This window comes from Ailuropoda melanoleuca, chromosome 14, assembly GCF_002007445.2.
Source record: "Ailuropoda melanoleuca isolate Jingjing chromosome 14, ASM200744v2, whole genome shotgun sequence".
NCBI classification, from domain to species: domain Eukaryota; kingdom Metazoa; phylum Chordata; class Mammalia; order Carnivora; family Ursidae; genus Ailuropoda; species Ailuropoda melanoleuca.
In genome coordinates, this window is record NC_048231.1 from 14,796,349 (window position 1) to 14,817,413 (window position 21,065).

A 21,065-nucleotide genomic window follows, 5' to 3' on the forward strand; every position below is an offset into this window, starting at 1 on the left:
TACCTCCCTATCTTTATTCCTCTCCCTTTTAAATATGTGTGTATCATGCATGGCCGGTATGTTTTCTTTTTAGTTGGGATTTGTGATAGATACAGAAAAGTATAAAACCTGTACTTACACATTTTGAAGAATTATTATAAAGGAGATACCCACCACCCAATCAAGAAGTAGAACCTTGCCAGCTCCCAAGCCCGCAGGGGCTCCTCCCTGATAAAGACAACTTCTGTTCTTCATAGGTCACCACTGCCCTCAACTATTTGACTGATATTTGTTTCCCAAGTTTACCACTGAGATCTAGGCAATGCAGTTTAATCTTAGGTGTTTTTAGACATTAGAATCATATGAATGTATGTTGTTGTACCTTTCTTCTGTTACTCTATGGTTGTGAGATTCATCCTTGTGTGTATAGCTGTGGTTTTTTTGGTTTCATTGCTGTATAGTGTTCTGTTATATGTTTGTAACCACAGCTTCTTTATCCATGACACTGTTGATGAATATTTAATTATTTTCTATTGTTTTACTATGACAAACTGCTATGAACTTCATTATAAAATTTTTTGTGTTTGGGGCGCCTGGGTGGCACAGCGGTTAAGCGTCTGCCTTCGGCTCAGGGCGTGATCCCAGTGTTATGGGATCGAGCCCCACATCAGGCTCCTCCGCTATGAGCCTGCTTCTTCCTCTCCCACTCCCCCTGCTTGTGTTCCCTCTCTCACTGGCTGTCTCTATCTCTGTCAAATAAATAAATAAAATCTTTAAAAAAAAAAATTTTTGTGTATGATAAAATATACATAACTAAAGATTTGCGATTTAAACCAGTTAATCATTTTATTTTATTTTATTTTATTTTATTTTATCAAAGATTTTATTTATTTATTTGACAGAGATAGAGTCCGCCAACCAGAGAGGGAACACAAGCAGAGGGAGTGGGAAAGGAAGAAGCAGGCTCATAGCGGAGGAGCCTGATATGGGGCTCGATCCCATAACGCCGGGATCACTCCCTGAGACGAAGGCAGACGCTTAACGACTGCGCCGCCCAGGCGCCCCTAAACCAGTTAATCATTTTAATCACATAAACTTACTGTTTAACCAGTTCTGTGACATTAAGTACATTCATATTGTACTATTTCATTAGACTTTGAAATGGCAGTACTATCCCTAGGCTTCCGCTTTAATTCGTGTAATCTTATCTGTTATCTTCCTTAAAAAAAATGATCTGCCTTTTATAAAGATGACTTGAAACCCCTGAAAACATTGGGTGCTTTAGCACTGTAGTGCAATTCCTTATTTTATTGCAACCAAAACCTTTGGAAATTCATTCCTTCCCTTAGAATAAAGTTCTAGAGAGAAAGTCTTCTGAATTATTTCTTTACATTTCAGTGTAAACCCAGAAGTATAATGAAACATATTTATGATTCTATAAAATTTCAGTGATTTCTCAGGCTGTGGCTTTTCCCCCCTAAGACTCAAAAGAACTGTCACGTACATGCTATAAAAATTAAAGGGAGGGATCTCTTCCCGAGAAAAATCATTTACAATTTAGATCCTATTCTTGAGTTAGTATTTATTGTATAAACTATATTTTTCGAGGGAAAAGTACTGATTTCTGGCCTCTAAAGGACAAAGGTCTGTAATGTCCAAATGTGGTGGATGGTTGATTGGTTTGTACTGCCAAGTGTCAAACAAGTCTGTCCCTCACATTTTGGCTGACTCCCTTTAAAACTTAAAGTTATCTCTCTGTTCTCTTCTGAGGGAAATTTTGTATTTGTAAAATAAAAATGCTGCTTCTCCTGTAAGGGATGTTATGAGGGTATTCGGTGCTGTGTATCAGAATGGCGAGCTCTGTGGCGATAGGTGCTACATAAAGCCGTGGTATTTTCCCTTTGCTAGATGATACTCCAAGTCATACAAACTCCTCCAAGGAGGTCCCTTCCTCGGCTGTGTTGAGAAGCCTTCAGGTGAATGTGGGCCCAGACGGAGAGGAAACAAGGGCTCAGAATGTACAGAAGTCCCCGGAGTTTTTGTCCACTCCAGAGTCTCCTAGCTTGTTGCAAGATCTACAGCCAAGTGATAACACTTCTTTTATTCTTCTTAACCTAACAAGAGCAGGTATTCTTTATCCTTTTCTGAACTCTGCTCATGCTTAAGAAAAAAAACTGGGGGGGTGGCGCATATTTTATTCAATCATACTTAAAATGGAAAGAAGCCTTATTATTATTTTAGAGAATTGGTATAGTCTGGTGATTAGTTGAATGTGTAGAGGGAGAAGGCAGACTTTAGGATGACTCAGAAGTTTCTCGTTTGGAAAATTAGGTTGTGCCATTCAGCAAGATAGTGAGCCCAAGAACAGGGTTGGGGGGACGTTGATTAGTTCCAGTTTGTGGTTGTTGGTGTTGGGATTTCAGAGGGACATTCACGAGGAAGTGTCCTTTAGAGAATCAGAAACAGGAATCCAGAGTTCTAGAAATGTTTTGGTGCTTATCAGATTCAGGAAATGTCTGAAACAGTGAACATGGATTCTTTGATTCAGGAGCATAAACAGAAAATAAGGCAAATCTGGGACCCTGGAAAAAACACATTTAAGAGGGTAACAGAAGAGTAGGGAGGAGCTGCTAGAGAGGATAAAGTAAACAGAAGGAGAGTGGTATGGGAGAAGCCAAGAGAGGGAAAATGTCTTAAAGAAGAAAAGGTAGTAAATTATGCCAAATACCACAGGGTGGGCTAGTGAGATGAGGAGGGAAGTGCATGTCTGGTGACCTGAGCAAGAGCAGTTGTTCCTGAGGTAGTAGAGGTGGAGGCCAGGGTTCTAACCATGGTGGGGAGCGGATGACAGGTGAGAAAGTAGATAAAATAAGTTAGAAGGTACACTTGCAGGAAACTTGACTGTGAAACAGTGACTAGCTAGAGAAGTACTAGGGATTTTCTCTTCTTTTTAAAAATAAAGATGGGTGAGACAGATTTAAAGGCTCTAAGGGGAGGTTGTAAGGTGGCCAGTAGAGAGGAATGGCTTGCAGATGGCAGAGAGAAGATGATGGAAGGGTGGGATCAGGATACTAGCTTGCTTGCCCTGGGGGGACAGCTTTGCCTCTGAAACCAGAGGAGGTAAGAAAGATAAACCTGGGAGTGGAAAGGTGATAACCTAATGTAGTAGGAGAACAGAAGCTTGAGGTGAGAGGTGAAAATCTGGACTAGCTGATTCAGGCCACGAAGTATCTGGGCCAGGGCTGATAAAAGGGTAACTTGATGGGTAACTTTTACATATCCTCTTGTTTCTTCCAGGTCTGGGCTCTTCAGCTGAGCACTTAGTATTTGTACAAGACGAGGCAGAGGATTCAGGGAATGATTTCCTCTCCAGTGAGAGCACGGACAGTAGCATTCCATGGTTCCTCCGGGTTCAGGAGTTGGCTCATGATAGTTTGATTGCTGCTACTCGTGCACAACTGGCAAAGAATGCAAAAACCAGCAGCAATGGTGAGAACCCTGTGACGTTTTCATTTCCAGTATTCCATGTGGAGATTTTGGTAATGCAATGACTGTATTTTGAATTGACTGGAATCTAAGTTATTTTGTTGGTGAGAGCAGACAGCTAGAAATGTGTATGTTGTTTGTCTTATTTTCTGTAAAATAACTCAGCTATGCCAGATATGTGTGCAAAATCAACAACACTAGCATTCTCAATTGTCAGCTTTAAATAACGTACAGAGCCCCTTTAAAGGGAAAACATTTTCACAGATCAAGATGTTATCTTGAGTTGTTTTTATTGTACTGATCCCTATACTTAGAGCTTTTATACCATTATAAAGTCAAAACAGTATTGCTAATTAATAGAAATAAAACTACAAAACCAGTGAAAATAAAGTTAATATTTTATTTTGGCAGATGATGGTGTTTTGCTGAAACTGAATTGCTACTCATAGCAGTTTAGCAATTTTAGTAGCAGCTGCCACTGCCTTTTTTTTTTTTTTTTGGAACCCATTCATCATATGACCTTAAATATCCAACCAGTCTATAGGGCTGTTTCTTTGGAGTTCAGCGTGCCTGTACTAACTCTGTGCCATTTTTCTTTATCCAGTAGTGTTCAAATGTAGTCCTTGAATCATCAGCATCACCTGGGAACGTAGAAATACAAATTCTCAGGCCTCATCCTACTGAATCAGAAACATGCGATCTTTTAGTAAGCCCTCTCAGTGGTTCCAATACATGTTAAAGCTTGAGGACCATGACTCTCTTCAAACCACCCCTAAACCAGTGCACAACCTTGGCTTATGTAACATGCTCTAATACTTTTTGTTTTAGAGCTGCTTCTGTATTTTCTCTTTAATCTGTGACAGTTAAGGTACTACAACAAATTATTAAGGTAAGGTACACACTATCATTATCACAAACCAAGCTTAAGCACTGAAATCTTATGTTGGTACATGGCTGTTTGGAGCTCATGTGGATGATCTAGAATATGCTTATGATTCTTTTGTGATTACTATGCAAGTGAAAATAAAAAATTAAAGACTCTCAAGGATCCCTGAGAGTATTTCAGGATATTCCAGTTTTAGAAACATTAACCTAAATCTTATCTACATAGAGAACTCCAAACTTCTTTTTTTTTAAGTTTTTATTTAAATTCCAGTTAGTTTACATACAGCTTAGCATTAGTTTCGGGTGTACAATATAGTGATTCAACACCAGGGGCTCATCACAAGTGCACTCCTTAATCCCCATCACCTATTTCACCCATCCCCCCCACCCACCTCCCCTCTGGCAACCATCAGTTGTTTTCTAGTGATAAAAGTCTTTTTCTTGTTTTGCCTCTCTTTTTTTTCCCTTTCCTCTTTTGTTTCTTAAATTCCACCCGTGAGTGAGATCATATGATATTTGTCCTTCTCTGACTGACTTATTTCACTTAGTGTAATAGTTTCTAGCTTCATCCATGTCACTGCAAAGAGAACTCCAGACTTCTGTTAATTTCAAGATAATTAGTTCTGCTTTGACTATCGTAGTGCTGCTTAGAATGGCCAATTGTACCATTTTAGGGAGGCTGTACAGTTCAGATTCTTCCTGGGATGCTTTTGCTAATTTCTGGATCCTGAAACCATCAGCATCTCCTCATTGCAGTAAGAAGGTAGTGCTGTATGTGCTAGGAAGAAGCTGTGCAGGGAGGGAACTTTGGGTTTGGCATCTGGAGACCTGGGATCCAGACCTGGTGCTGTCATTAACTCATCCTCTGCCTGGGGTATTTAACCTTAGCTGCAGTTTTCTCATGATCAGAACACAGAGATCAGGTAGCTTACCTGATTGGGTTGTTTTGGAGATTTAAATAAGATTCTATCTGGGAAATGCTTTATAATCAGCAAAGCACTGTGTGGATGTTTTTATTACTCTCAAAATAATGTTACCTTACTACCTAACAACTACCTTGTATACTTGAATATAAAGTGAGCCCAAATATATGACAGTCTTCTATTTTGTCAATGAGCTGATTCCATAAAACCTTTTTAGGGGGCTAACTTAGATATATAAACCGTTAGGCCTATAGATAAAATTAAACACTGTAAGTTGTTTTTGAAAATTTTATTATTTTGATTACACACACATTTTAAATCATGAAATATATTAACTTAATATTGCTTTTTACCCACTAACATAATGAAATGATTTTATTTGGTATTTAAATGCATCTTTAACATAAATATCTTTGTCATTACTAAAGTCATTTTGTGAGTCCTGTAGTAGTTTCTCAGAGCACATCTTCACTTCTAAGTTGATTGAAATACACATATATTTAAATTTTGTATATGATGCCTTATATAAGGGGTTAGCAAAGGGCCAAATGACCACCTGTTTTGTAAATAAAGTTTTGTTGGAACACAGGCATCCTCATTCATTACAAATTGTCTGGCTGCTACAGTGGCAAAGTTGAGTAGTTGTGACAGAGACCGTATGGTCCGTATGGTCCCCCAAGCCAAAAATACTTAACTGTGTCTGGCCCTTTACTGGATAAGTTTACTGACCCATGCTATCTATGATACTCTCACTGGAAATTTTATCCCATATGCAAAGACCTCACATAACTGTGGGGTCTTTAAAATGTTTGCAGTGTTATCCAACGTGTGTTATATAAGGTGTTGAATTTCTTTGTCTTTCTCTTTTTTTGGTGGGGAGAATCAGTTCATCAGATGATCTCTAAATATCCAAAACTATTATTGGTTGATGTCATTTTAAGCTAATTCATCTTCTGCAAAGAGTTCTTTGTATTTTTAAGGGATTAATTTCATAAGGACTCAAATACAGGGCAATTCACTATTTTCTGAGCAGTTTTTAAATTTCATGATTATATCAGTATTCTCGTTTTATCTACAACATTGAATGCACAAAGCCCCAAATGTCAGCGATTTAAATTTCTGTATTAGCGTGGGATTTCTACTGATCTTTCATTAGAAATTAATTAGCTGGAGTTCTGGAGTTGGTGGGGAGTTTCCTTTATGGTATATACAGTTTTGTACTGTTTAAAATTTACCTGTGTGCAGCTCTTTTTCAATTGAATAAAAACTATGTGGGACAATATTAAAAAAGAAAAAAATTAATACTAACTAACAAAAGGCATCTTAGATTCTACTCTGACCTTGGAGCAATTAGTTTTATGATTAGCTCAACTGTCAGGTTCCAGGAAATGTGATGGGCACCACATTTATTGTCCCTATTCTTGGCTTTTGAGATGGAAATTTGGAAATATAAATCTTACTTCTGAGGTATATGTAGTAGAAAGATAAACTCTGTTTGCTTGTAGCATAATTAAGTAGTCGTAAATATTTTTCTATGTTGATATCCAACTATATCCTGAAGAAAATGAAAGAAAAGGAGTACTACGTGTAAATCTGGGATTTATATAAAGCTTTAATTAATTGATTTCACTTAAATTTAAGGGAGGCACTGCATTGCATGCTCCTCTTCTTCCTTCCTTTTGTTCTTAACAAAAAACCTCAGTTGATGTTATTTCTAGCTTTTTAAAATGTGGTTAGAAATTATAAAATCAGCTGAGTTTTTGCACTCTTAAAGAGAAGTGGCACAGGAAATTGGAAGGATATTCTTATACTCTAAAATGATAGAAACAGCCAGTTGACCTCAGAAGATAGAAATCTAAGAATGATCATCTACAAAAGAAATCACAACCATAAACTGAGAACTAAGCCAGAATGGCTGCCCCTCCAAAAATAAATATAAATTCGGTAATACCTAGAACAGGAAGCCGTCTTTAGCATCCCACTCCAGGTGTTGACGTATATGCTTCCCTGTCAATTTGTGTAATGCAGACTGGGTTTAACTCTCCTTTTGTATGTAAAACCATTGTGGACATTTCTTACATTTGCCAAAGAGGCCTGGTCTTGTGAAACAAAGCATGATGGCTTTTGATAATTCTCTGGAGTAAGGAGGTGGGAACAAATTGTGTGCTCACTTCTGTGGTTGATGGGTATAAAGAGAGCTAGGGAGGCTGAAGATAGATATCTGCTTATTGATCAGTAGGAGTAAAGTACAGGAGCTTTATTAATTGAACCAAAGTACCTCAGCAGCTTCCTTCCCTGGATTACAAATATGTGACTCTGTTACAGGAGAAAATGTCCACCTCAATTCTGGTGATGGGCAGCCCAAAGATTCTGGGCCCCTTCCTCAAGTGGAAAAGAAGCTCAAATGTACAGTTGAAGGCTGTGACCGGACATTTGTGTGGCCAGCTCACTTCAAGTACCATCTCAAAACGCATCGGTGAGCATATCTGAGGTTCCATACTTGGAGCTCAAGACTGTTGATGCTTCTGGAAGAGCTTGTCCCCCAGTTGACAAATTAAAGGAAAGCAGGGGCTCCAGTTCACTTGCGATTAAGATATCTTTTGTTTTTTAATAGAAAGGTTTGCATTGTCTCATTTACCTCATTCTTCACAAATATTTAATAAGACATTTGGCACCTAAGCATCTTAGAACAAGAGTTCTGGAATCTAATTATAAAATATAATTTCTTGGAAAACTTAAAAAAAATACATAAGCATGGGTGTCACTCATAAACCTGTGAAATCAGTATTCAAGAAGTAAGGTGTGGGGCACCTGGCTGGCTCAGTTGGTAGAGCATGCAGCTCTTGATCTTGGGGTCATGAGTTCAAGCCCCAAGTTGCACTGGGCATAGAGATTACTTTTAAAAAGGGGGGTGGGGAGTAAGACCTGGGGCATCTGTGGTTTTAATAAACTTTAGATGATTCTGGTATATCCAGGTTTGGGATTTACTGTCTGCTTTGAGAGGCAATACGAGCTTTGATTTGTCCTTTCTAGCAAAGAGCATTTTCAGGTATTGTTGCTTATGTGATTTTTTTTTTTTTTTCCAGAAATGACCGCTCTTTCATCTGTCCTGCAGAAGGTTGTGGGAAAAGCTTCTATGTGCTGCAGAGGCTGAAGGTGCACATGAGGACCCATAATGGGGAGAAGCCATTTATGTGCCCCGAGTCTAGCTGTGGCAAGCAGTTCACTACAGCTGGAAATCTGAAGAACCACTTGCGCATCCACACAGGTGCGTGCAACCCCAGCGTTCCTGTAGTTAATCTACCCCTTGGCTCAGGGTTTGATTGCCTATCCTTAGGAAAGGCTCTGAGGTGGGAATAGAAATGAGGGTTTAGGTTTGTTGCTAGAACTCTGAAAATGGAATTTCTTTTTTTCACATGCTTCATGGCACTTTTCAGTTAATTCGGTAACATTTATTGACCTTTCACCTGTGTGTGAGGAATGGACAGAGTTGATTTCTACCTATAGGAACCTAAAGTGTAGGACGGGATATAAGACCTTCTCTGATAGCAATGATATTATGAGATATGGACAAAATCAGTATTTCCAAATATCTTCAAATGTTACATGGTTGTAATTTTTATCAGTAATATTTATTGAATCACAGAAACCATACAGAGCCTCTTCCAGCCACTAAGTGGGATAAGGTGAGGGGGGAAGTGCAAAAGCTAAGATGAATGCCTGACTTTGAGGAGTTTGCTTGAGAAGCAGAATGGGAAAGTGACTTGATCTGGGTCAAATAGCATGTTAATATCAAAAGTGCAAAGGAAAGATACCCTGAGTCTCATTCTAAGAGTTTCAAGGGTGATTTTCCAAGCCGCTTGGCCTAAAATGTGCTAAGTTTCTTGTCAGAGCTTAATCACTGAACCGAGACCAGTTTCTTAGGATGTGTAACTGTTCTTCCCCGCTTCCTTGCCACTTTGTCTCTTTTTTCTTCTCGCATTGCTAAAATGACAGTAGGTAAAATTAAAGGGCATTAAAAAGTGAAACCCAAGCTGAAGCCACATTTGTTCCAGGTATGTCCCTGTGATTCCTGCTAGGTGGACATTACTGTTGGATATGTTTTAGGGCACAATAGCTCTGTTCTCAGCTTTTTCTTGAGAGACTAAACTATACTTGCTCCAAGAAGCACTTTGAATAAAAGAACAACAACAACAAAAAATCTTGCAGACTAGAAAAGGGAAGAAGTAGAGTTTACCATGCTCTATGGTTGAATTCATGAACCTCTTCATCCTCGTGCTGCTCATTCTCTTTGTAGATTGGATAAAACTGAACATCTTAAAATGCTTTCTTTTGCTGTGGAGTATGACCTTACTTTCTCTCTTCATTCTAGTTCCTGCTAGCTCTCCCTTGTTGATCTCCTAATTGCTCATCATTTCCAGAACTTGTCGTTTCTCCCATTTCACTCGGCATGTCTCTCGCTGCAGTCTCAGGGCACAGTGAATCATTTCTCCCTGGATGCCTCACAGATCCCAGTTGCCAGAATTGTATAATATTAAAAGTTAGCATTTATTGAGGGAATTTAGCATGTGTCAAGTACATACATAGTCTCATTTAATCCTCAAGGACACTTTATGAATTAGATACTGTATTTATTGACGAAGCAATAGGGGATTAGAGAGTTAAACAGTTTGCCCAATATTACACAGCTAGGAAATGGCAGAGTTGGGATTTGAATTCTGATCAGACTCTAAAGCTCTTTCAAGGATTTTGTTTTTAAATGCTGACGTCTCAGTTTATCTGAAATGTCAAAAGTGACCTCATCTTTATTAGTAGTGACAACAGTAATTAAAGCTACTGATTTTGGTGGCTTACCATGAGGGCTGACTGACTGTGTGCCAGACACTATGCTGAACATATTTAACTTGTAGTGTCTCAGTTCTCAAAATAATCTTTTGAGATTATATTATGTTAATTTTATTTTTTTAAGATTTATTTATTTCAGAGAGAGGGAACACACTTGAGCATTGGGGAGGAGCAGAGGGAGAGAGGCAGACTCCCTGCTGAGCAGCATGGAATGGGGAGTGATCTCATCATAAAGAGTGATTTAAACAAACCCACTGTAGAAGACATTTTTGAGACAACTGCAAAAAAACTAAACATGAACTGAGTATGGGCTATCACCCACCCTGATCTCACCACCCTGAAATCACAACTTGAGCCAAAATCGAGTCGGACGCCCAATGGACTGAGCCACCCGGGCACCCCAGAATTCCTCCCTTTTCTAAATACTTAAAGCACTTTTTTGTACAGGAATTTATATTAAGGCTATTTATGAATACATTTCTCTCTTACACCAGTCTGTGACCCTCAGATAGGAACTGCATCTCTGATTTTTTTTCACTTTTTATTTTGAAATAATTACAGTCTCATGAGAGTTATGAAAATAGTACAGAGAGTTGTGTTGTGTGCCTTACCCAGCTTCCCCAAAAAGTGACATCCTCTGTAGCCACAGTACAATATCAAAACCAGAAAGTTAATAGTGCTACCAGTTAGTCCACAGGCCTTATTTAGTTTTTACCATGCATCTTTGATTTTTAAAATAACAATGTAATATGGTAGACAATAAAAATTATGGAGAAGCACAAAGAAGAAAGGAAATCATCCATAATAGCACTCTCAGGATGTAACTACTTTCAGCATATTGTTACAGATTTTTCTTTGTACCTCTGACTGAATATCTGTTTTCATTGTTTACTTTAGACAGTGGAACTATGTAAAACCTATTTTATAACCTTTAAATATGTGTACTTTATAGTGGATTTAGAAACTGAATCATAAAAAGGATTGATCTAAGGTAAAAATCCTGACAGCATATGCAGTGTTAATCTTGATACCCTCAAAGGGATGGGATCACTGAAGAAGGTAGGTCAGTGTAGCTGGGGGTCAACCCTTGAGCCAGGAAGGAGAAGGAAGTGTGATGCTCAGAGGTAGCCACTCTAAAGAAGAGGGCAGGGCTATCTGGTGGGTTGTCTGCTAGGAGACCACTGAGAGGTGACACTTGCTGGATAGATAGCCCTGCTGAAACTACATAGCCTGAATTCAAGAAATCTGAGCAAGTCATTAGAAACTGGCTAAGGCTAATGGGGAAAGAGAGTAATAGATAGGGGCCCTGGGTGGCTCAGCCGTTAAACGTCTGCCTTCGGCTCAGGTCATGATCCCAGGGTCCTGGGATCGAGCCCCACATCGGGCTCCCTGCGCTGTGGGGAGCCTGCTTCTCCCTCTCACACTCCCCTTGCTTGTGTTCCCTCTCTTGCTGTCTCTGTCAAATAAATAAATAAAACCTTAAAAAAAAAAGAGAGAGTAATAGATAGTTCATCAGAAGACTGACTCTTCATGTCATTTTCTGTCTCTAGGAGAGAAGCCTTTCCTTTGTGAAGCCCAAGGATGTGGCCGCTCCTTTGCTGAGTATTCTAGCCTGCGAAAACACTTGGTGGTTCACTCAGGTACTAGAACCCGTGCAGTCATAGATTTCAGGGAAGGTGGAGAACCAAAAAGATAAAAGGGTGGTGGGTGGTGGAATGGTGTAAAGAAATCTAGAAAGAAACAAACTGTTTGACATAAAGTTTGCTCCTCATGACAGAATCAGAAATCAGGGCTCTTGATAATTGCTTTATTCTCAGCTGAGCCACTGATTGAATTGGTTCCTAATCCAGAGCTTTTCTGAGGAGATCAGCAAATTTATTTGGCACTGTTTTGGGTGCTTTATAAGTTACGTCAGATATGGGCCATGGAGGTTATTCAAAGTAGAGATTTCCAAGGCAGAAGTGAACTCAAGAGTGGAGAGGGATTCTAGAACGGAATCAAGTAATTGTTCAAATGGTTAACCATGGGTAGCATAGGGAAGCCAAAACAGGAGGAATGGAGAGAAGGAACTGGAAGTTATTTATGATGAGGACAGCAAAGCAATTTGGTGGGAGCGAGGGAGTTGGAGAGGTGTAAGCAATCAGGGATATGAATTTCAGAGTTGCGTTCTTACCTGATGACAAGTTCTAAGCAGAAGGTGGCAAACTGATAACCTTAGGTTACGTGTGGACTTCCAGGTATGTTTTGTTTGGCTTGTAGAGTGTTTTCTTATGTAACAACAATACTATTATACCTTTCAGAATTAACAGTTCTTTAGTTTTATCTCATACTCAGTTCATGTTTAGTTTTTTTGCAGTTGTCTCAAAATGTCTTTTACAGTGGGTTTGTTTAAATCAGGATCCAATAAGGTTTAATTATTATACTTAGTTTAATTATTACACTTAGAAAATGTTCTTTAATCGAAGTCGGTCTATACTCAACTTTTTTTTTTTTCCCCATGCCGTAGACTTATTCCACTGCAGAGTTAGTTGGGTTTTATAGAATGTCCCACATTCTGGATTTGTTGGTTTGCTTCCTTTTATGTTATTTAACTTGTCTCCCTAGATTTCCTATAGGTGGAAGTAAGCCCTAAAAGCTTCAAAGGTTCAAAGACTTGGCAAGGATGTGTTATATAAATGGTTGTATGTGTTTCATTTTGTATCATCATATCAGGAGGCACACAGTACTTGGTTGTCAGAATTTATCAGTGGGTTCAGGTGGTAACACCCTGATCTTCACGTTGTAAAGTTCCCTAGGACCTTTTGCTGTATGGTTTCATCTCTGAGTGATGCCTGAATTGGTTATTTCATTAGTATTGTAAAATGGTGGTTTTCTAATTCTATCATTCTGTCACATCAGCTGGAATTCTTGTGTGTATAATAGGTCTCTTCTCTATCCAGTAGGGCTATTTGGTAATTTGCACAGGAAAGGCAGGAAAAATGTGTGATCCTTTTCTTTTCATTTCTTTTAGTTACGAGTTTTCAAAATAAGAAATTGGTGCTCTTGTTTCTTCCAGTAGATTTATGGGTTTCTGTGTAGTCACTGTGTATCCATCCATTGTAGTTCTCTTTTAACAGCTTTTTTGATGTATAATGTATATACCTTAAAATTCATCCATTGGAAGCATACAAATCAGTGATAGAAAATATATAAATTGTACAGTCATCACCACAATCCAGTTTTAGAACACTTCTGTCAACACCAGAAAGATCCTTTGTGCCCCCTGGTTGTCAGTTCCTGCTCCCACCCCCAGATCTAGGCAACCACCGGCCAGCTTTCTGTCTCCATAGATTTTCCGTTTCTGGAGATTTTCTGGCCATTTCACTTACTTTGGCCACCTACTAATCTCCTGTAGGCATGTGTTTCTGACCGCAGCTATAAGGGTAGTTGTCTGAACAGGCGGAAGGGCGACTGAGAGCTTTGGACTTGAGGACACAGAGGATAGTTCAGATCACTGTGTAGAAGAACGACCGGTTTAAATGCTGCCGACTGTGAATGGTGGCAGGAACTGAGATAAGGGGGTATTTTTAACCCAGGGTTGGAATCCTTGAGGATGGTACATGTTCTGGACGTCCATGAAATACTGTATCTGGAAAGGGAAGGAAATATTCTGTGTGGCTTTCATGATCTGCTACCAAAGAGGTTGTGAAGGCAGCAGTACTGTGGGCCTGGAAAGGATAGGAGTTGGGAGCAATGGGTGTGCTCAGCCCTCCTGGTGAACTCTTCCTGCCTTCCCGGGTGTATGAAGGTTTTGAGACTGGGGACCTCCAAGGCTAGGTGGAGAATGGGAGAAGGAAAATCCTCTTCTGTTTAGTTTAACATTCTCTGAATTTCTCTATCCATTCTCTTGCTGTCAGAAATGTACCCTGTTTTTTTGGCTACCCTGTCTTAACCTGCTCTCTGTTTCAGGAGAGAAGCCTCACCAGTGTCAAGTCTGTGGGAAGACCTTCTCTCAGAGTGGGAGTAGGAATGTGCACATGAGAAAGCACCACTTGCAGCTGGGAGCCGCTGGGAGTCAAGAGCAGGAGCAAACTGGTGAGGCGAGAGGGTGGAGTGGAGGGCTATGTCTTCTGGGTTCAAAAAGCCAAGTAACTGGCCTCTGGTTATTTGGAAATTTTCAGATTCTGTGCTGGGGAGAGAAACCTAGTTTCCTTTGATGGACCAGTGGTTTCCAAATATAGCTCTATAGTAAAATCTGTAAGCTTTTAAAATGTATATATTTGTATTGCCTGTCCACCCCTCACCCCCAAATAAAACAAAATGGTACAAACTGATAACTGAAATTATTTGGGAATAATATCTCAGAATCTGTAGTTCTTGTTTCTCTAGTGAGTTTGATGGTAACTAGTGCTGATCCATGAACCAGCATTTGAGTATTATTGTGATAAAGACTTCTATAAGATGAGGGTTTAAACATTTTTTACAGATCAGTCATGACTCCCTTTTTACCCTAACTTAAATTTGATAACTTATTTTTGTTATTTTTTTCCGTGTCTTACTTTAATTAGTTATTTCATTTCAAATACTCCTTTTCAAGGATGCATTCATCCCATTTCATATATCAGTTCTCCACATGCTGATCACAGGCAAGGATATTTATCTATGAGGCTCCACCCTTTCCTCTCCTAGATTTATTCTTGCTCCCCAAAAGTAGATAGCATCCAAGATACAGGTTAACTTCTAGTTCTGAAAGGAAAGGCCAGCTTCCTGTGAAAGAAAATGGGGACCAGGCACAGCCTTGCCTGTCACGTGTCTCTCACATCCTGTTCTCTGTGCAGCTGAGCCACTAATGGGCAGTAGTTTGCTTGAAGAGGCTTCAGTAACCAGTAAAAACCTGGTGCCTATGAATTCCCAGCCCAGCCTTGGTGGAGAGTCCTTGAACCTACCAAATACCAATTCTATCCTAGGAGTTGATGATGGTAAGACTTTCAACTCTCCTTTATTTGGGGAAAATGGGCTGCAACTAGGGACTAAGGAATGGGGTTGTCTCCAAAATGGAGGTTTTAATTAATTTCATTTCTTGTCGGTAGCTGTGGTATGATTGTGTAACGTGTTTGTGTTCTTTGTCTCTGGGATGGATAAGTGAATCTGTTAAAAAATATATATTTTTTTGTTGGACAGATGATGTAACAAAAGAATAAAGAGAAAAAATTTTAAGAAAAAAATTATCCATCATCCTAGCATCCTAGCCCAACTATTTCTATCTTTCCTATTGCAGTTATGGAAGAACTTAACTTTTAAAACATTTAAACAGAACATAACCAGGTTTTACAGAGGAGATATAAAGCAATTTCTCCATACCTTCAAAGCCATACCTTCTGGAGAAAAGAAAGGGCTCTCTAGGAAACAGTTGCTCCTCTCTGGTATAGAAATTTCACCCAAGTTACACAGGCCAGGCCCTCTTCTCTGAAAAACTTAACAGGTGAGGTCAGCATGCATTTATTCAGTGCCTACTGTGTGCCTGGCACCATGGGAAGGATAAAAGTAGAAAACAGGGACCTTAAAATCTAGTTGAGAAGTCAAAACTTACGTATGGGAAATAACATTGAATGAATAGAAGATCGTATATAAGTAAATGCTAAATTACACAGTACTGTCTGGAAGGGCAGTATATATTGAAAGCCCCATAGAAGAAACTTTCGATTTATTAAAGGCCTAAGCAGTTTACGTATAAGCTATTTCCAGAAGATTTTTACAGTGATCCACCGATGAAGTCCGAGATCCTGTGTTTTAGTTACTCGTATCCCACTCAGTCAGTTTTGTGTATAAGTGACCATGTTTGTGTAAACTTCTGTGTGGAGCCTACAAGGCCCAGTGTGTGCTTTCCACAACACGCCTCCTCGGTTTCGTAATAGGATACCAGAGGATAGTTGAAGCATGAGACACAGAAATTGCATGGAACTACTTTGCCATTCTTAAGGAAGAAAGTCTCAAGGGAGGAAGGGACACTGAATAGGAACTTTGAAGCCAGATTTAAGTTCTTGACTTCTGCATAGTATGCTGTTTATATCATTGGTGGCTGCTTTAAGGGTTGCCTGTGGTCCCCTGATCTGCCTGCCGCCGCAGCTTTTGCCCTGTTTTCATGCACGGCTCCTCCGGCTAGCAGTGCTAAAGCTGTACTCTCTAAATTGGTATCTTGAAAAATGGTCAACTCTTGATATATATGTATCAAGATTTTTTACCTTTTCTTCCCATTCCCCTTTTGTAATACTTTCCAGATTCACTGGTAATGATTATTATCAGACAGGAATTAATTTGGAAGAAATACTGGAATATGGGTTTTTCAGGGAGCAGTTTTTAGTGTTCTTAGTGAGAGGCTTGATAATGTAGGTAGGTGTATCTGTGGATTCACTTTTCATTGAAACATTTTCTGCTGTTTCAGAGGTGCTTGCTGAAGGATCCCCACGTCCCCTGTCTTCAGTGCCTGATGTGACACATCACTTGGTGACCATGCAGTCAGGGAGGCAATCATACGAGGTTTCTGTCTTAACTGCCGTAAATCCACAGGAGGTAAATCTATCTCTTGCCCTTTCTTTGTTTCTGTGAGACTGTTGTGGACAGCGGTTGGGAATCTATTTTAGATGACCTGAAAATGACTCCAGCTTCCCTTTCCTGGAAACTTTGACTAGAATATCTTCCTTTAAGTTAAGCAAGAGTCCTCTTAACTTAAGCTTGATTGTTACGGTCTCCTGGATTGGGAGATTGGTCACTCACGGCTGGGTCTCTCAGCTTTAATTTCCTTTATAGACATACCTTACTGAATGATATCTGCCCCTGTTGATCTCTGGCTATAACATGAGGATGCTGCTTTTATTTTATAAAGAAAACAAAATCCTGGACAGAGTGGTCCTTGAGCAAAAAAGATAGTGACAAAATCATTGAAAATAATCATTGTTCATTTTATTAGGGCCATAGGTCCATGAGATACCAGGCTGAACCTACTGGGCCTTTAGGAATGTGTTCATTTGCTTGTGGAATGAGAACCATCATCTAAATCAGGGAAAGGTTTTAGGTTGATTCTAAGCATTCCCAACTCTATGGTCTTGGCTCTAACCCAGAAAACAGAATGAAAACCAGTCAGGCTTCTAAAATCTTAGGGTATTTTGTCGGGGGTGGGGGTAGATGACTTCATCATGAGCTCATTTCATATGCATAAACTTTTGCCAAAATCCATGTACCCTGGATGCCTTTGTATTACAGTATCTCTTACAGTGCTCTCCCGTCTTTTCCCCTGACCTTTTCATTATAACCTGATACCACAAAATCAGCTCTTCCAGTATTCAGATGACTGCATCTTATATTAAATACTCTGGATTATTCTGTAAGATTCCTGGGGATGTCCAGGATCACAGGGCTCTGGACATGCATGTTAATGATTCTGCCAGAACCTTCCCTTGTATTCATCATTGTGACCCATCATCTGAGCCTTGCTTATATTATACTGAAAGTTTTTTTGATGTTGGTTTCGTTGGTTCTTTGCTAAGTCACCTTCTCCTGGCTACTGCTTTGGAACGTAACTCACCTACGAAGACTTCCTTTATTATTTCCCCTCTTCTTTATGTATTTTAAATTTTTTATTATTAAAGTTTTCAAAGAGTGTAGTGAGAGAAAGTATAGTGTAATGAACTCATGTAGCTCTCCCCCCAACTTCAACAGTTAACTTTCTACTATTATTTTATTTCTCCCTGCCTACTTCTTGTTATTGCTGTTCTGTTTGTGCTGGAGTATTTAGAAGCAAATCACAGACATGCCTTTTTATTTGTAGACATTTCAGCATGTACCTCTAACAGATAAGTATTTTTTCATAGCTGTAATATCTTCATCATACCCAGCAAAATTAACAATCGTTTATTGATATCCTCTAATACTTAGTCTGTGTTCCTTTTATTTTTTCTCAAAATGTCTTTTAGTGGTTGGTTGGTTGAAATCAGAATTCAAATAAGATCCATTCACTGCATTTGGTTAATAATTCTCTTTATTGCTAATAGTTTTCCCCATCCCCTGCCCCCTACCCCTGTTTTTTCAGAATGACTGCCTATTTAATAAGAATTCCCCACGTCTGGTTTTGGCTGATTGACTCCTTTTGTTTTTTAATGTATTTCTCTATCTGCAGATTTCCTAAAAACTGGTAGTTAGGAGCTTAGATTCATGTTTAGTTTTCCCCCTTGGCAAGAATATTCTATAGGTGGTGCTCTTGCTTTCTGTTACAGCTCACAGCAGACATGATGTTTAGTTCTCCTCTTACTGAGCTTAATGATTTACCAATGGGTTGCGTAAAAATTTTGGCAAACATTACTGATCATGGCCTCGATCGGTTTTTTTTATTAAGGCTTGCGAATGGTGATTATTCTAACTCCCTTTTTCTTTCTGCTTTTACGAATTGTGATTCTTCTATAAAAGAAATATTTTCTCTCATCAACTATTGGATTGGTCTGAAACAGCTCAGAAAAATCATCTCCTTTTTTATCTAGTGGAAATTATTTTCCTGACAGACCAACCCACTACACTCAACCTTTTCCTTTTTTATATTTGTAACCTTGGAGCTTTTCTCTCCTATACTGCTAAATACCTTTTTTTATCGAAGCATTTCAGGTTTTCTCAAACAGATGACAGATGTGTAGAAACTTAGTCAGCAGTACTACATACCTAATATGTGCAGGGCCCTCTATTGGGGACTAAACAACAGAAAACCAAGTACAGTCTCTGCCTCAAAGAGCTTACAGCCAGACTTTGGACCTCTGCCTTTTGTAACTGTGCACAGTGGTGCCCCTGGAGTTGTGCTGTACAGAGAGAATGGGAAGGGCAACAGATCAAAAAATGGGCAATTTTTAGACAGTGTAGGTAAGTAGTAGTCTTGGGGGGAGGCAGGGAATAAGTTTTAGAGTTTAAGTTGAGACCTAGGGATGAATAGCAGTTATATTGATGGATAAGTGGGAGGGATTGGAAGAAAATAACAGGCAGCAGTGTGTACAAGGGCAGAAGGAAGGTGAGGGAGCAGGGCTCAACTATGGAACCACAAAAGGTTGAGTAAGATGGAATGTGGAATGGAACGTGAGAGCAGGGAAGGTAAGCTGGTTTCTCTCTTGAAGGGCCTTCACTTCAAGGACATGATTTTATCCTGGGGACAGTGGAGAGCCACATTAAGCCGGGTGTGACATGGTCAGTTTGTGTGTGCAAAAAGTCCAGTAATAGCACATTTGTTCCCCTTGGACCTAGGCACGTGGGTCTGGAATTGTCTTCAGAGTGTCCTTGTCTGGGTGATGCTCACTCACGGCCTCAGACAGACACAATACCACAGACCACCTATAAAAAACAGAGGAAAACTCAGCCTTCACCCCAGGAGGCCACTAAGGGAGTACTAAGCACCCAATTTCATGATGGAAGCCCCAGACGCTTCATAGAAAAATATTAACAACACAAAAGAGAAAGTGCTGCCCTTAGTGTAGCTGAGAATGCTAGACGATCACTTTTCCCTCACGGGTCATTGCATATTTACAAACACACCTTCTGTCTGAGCCTCACTTCCGTGTTTCCTTCACTGTTACCTCTGTTATTTACCTCTTATCACAGGCATTCCCACTGCTCATCCCTTTTCCTTATTACGGCAGGCTTACCACATTCTCTGATACCTTCATTTTTTAAAACTACAAGCCCCGCAAGGCTCCAGGTTTAGTCCTCTTCCTCATCCAAGCTCCTGGTACTAACTGACCTTCCTCCACTGACTGAGGAATGTTGACTAACTGACCTTCCTCCTCTGACAGGAATGTTGATTCCTTAGGGATTCACAGATAGAAGGAGGCTATTTGCAACCCTCCCTTTATGTATGTATGTATGTATGTATGTATGTATTTATTTGACAGAGACAGAGACAGCCAGCGAGAGAGGGAACACAAGCAGGGCGAGTGGGAGAGGAAGAAGCAGGCTCATAGCAGAGGAGCCTGATGTGGGGCTTGATCCCACAACGCCGGGATCACGCCCTGAGCCGAAGGCAGACGCTTAACCGCTTTGCCACCCAGGTGCCCCCACAACCCCCCTTTTTAAAAAAATTTTTTAAAAAGATTTTATTTATTTGAGAGGGAGAGAGTCAGCAGGGTAGAGGGGCAAAGTGAGAGAGGGTCTTTAAGCAGATCTGAGCTGAGCGAGGAGCCCAATGATGGGCTTGATCTCACCCTGAGATCATGACCTGAGTTGAAACCAAGAGTCAGACGCTTAATGGACTGTGCCACCCAGGCACCCCAGCTATTTGCAGTCCGTAAACCAACACATGTCCATTTCAAATTCTGGTTTTGGAGATAATCACACATTATAGATCAGACCTGTAAGAATTTACTGATGCACTTGTACTTGGACTCCTGTAAATATGCTCTAAAAATAAGCTTATCAAGAATATCAGAGAATAACCAAAGCAAGTATCAGAAATTATCATGGGAGGGGCACCTTGCTGGCTTACGTTAGTAGAGTATGGGACCCATACTTGATCTCGGGGTGGTGAGTTTGAGCCCCATGTTGGGCATAGAGATTACTTAAAAAGAAATAAATGAGGGGTGCCTGGGTGGCACAGCGGTTGAGCGTCTGCCTTCGGCTCAGGGCGTGATCCCGGTGTTCTGGGATCGAGCCCCACATCGGGCTCCTCCGCTATGAGCTTGCTTCTTCCTCTCCCACTCCCGCTGCTTGTCTTCCCTCTCTCATTGGCTGTCTCTATCTCTGTCGAATAAATAAATAAAATCTTTAAAAAAAAAAAAAGAAAGAAATGAATGACTCATACTTTAAAAAAAGTATCCTCTTTAAAAAAAAGAAATTATCATGGGAAATATATCAAAACTACATCTTTTTTTTTTTTTAAAGATTTTATTTATTTATTTGACAGAGATAGAGACAGCCAGCGAGAGAGGGAACACAAGCAGGGGG

The 21,065-nt window shown here is 39.8% G+C and overlaps 1 protein-coding gene across 4 annotated transcripts in view; it reads left to right on the forward strand.

Moving 5' to 3' along the window:
• Nucleotides 1–20,042, forward strand: part of ZNF410 (zinc finger protein 410) — a 35,597-nt gene extending 15,555 nt beyond the window's left edge. For 3 of the 4 annotated variants that reach the window (XM_034642669.1, XM_034642668.1, XM_034642667.1), the window contains 8 exons: nt 1,888–2,106; nt 3,277–3,468; nt 7,599–7,749; nt 8,360–8,541; nt 11,669–11,758; nt 14,067–14,192; nt 14,936–15,076; nt 16,540–20,041. In XM_034642669.1, coding sequence (XP_034498560.1) covers nt 1,888–2,106; nt 3,277–3,468; nt 7,599–7,749; nt 8,360–8,541; nt 11,669–11,758; nt 14,067–14,192; nt 14,936–15,076; nt 16,540–16,703 — 1,265 coding nt within the window. In that variant the 3' untranslated portion in view covers nt 16,704–20,041. Of the gene's footprint in view, nt 1–1,887; nt 2,107–3,276; nt 3,469–7,598; nt 7,750–8,359; nt 8,542–11,668; nt 11,759–14,066; nt 14,193–14,935; nt 15,077–16,539 lie in introns of all 4 variants that reach the window. The other variant, XM_034642670.1, reaches the window with a different exon arrangement.
• The last annotated feature ends 1,023 nt before the right edge of the window (nt 20,043–21,065 follow it).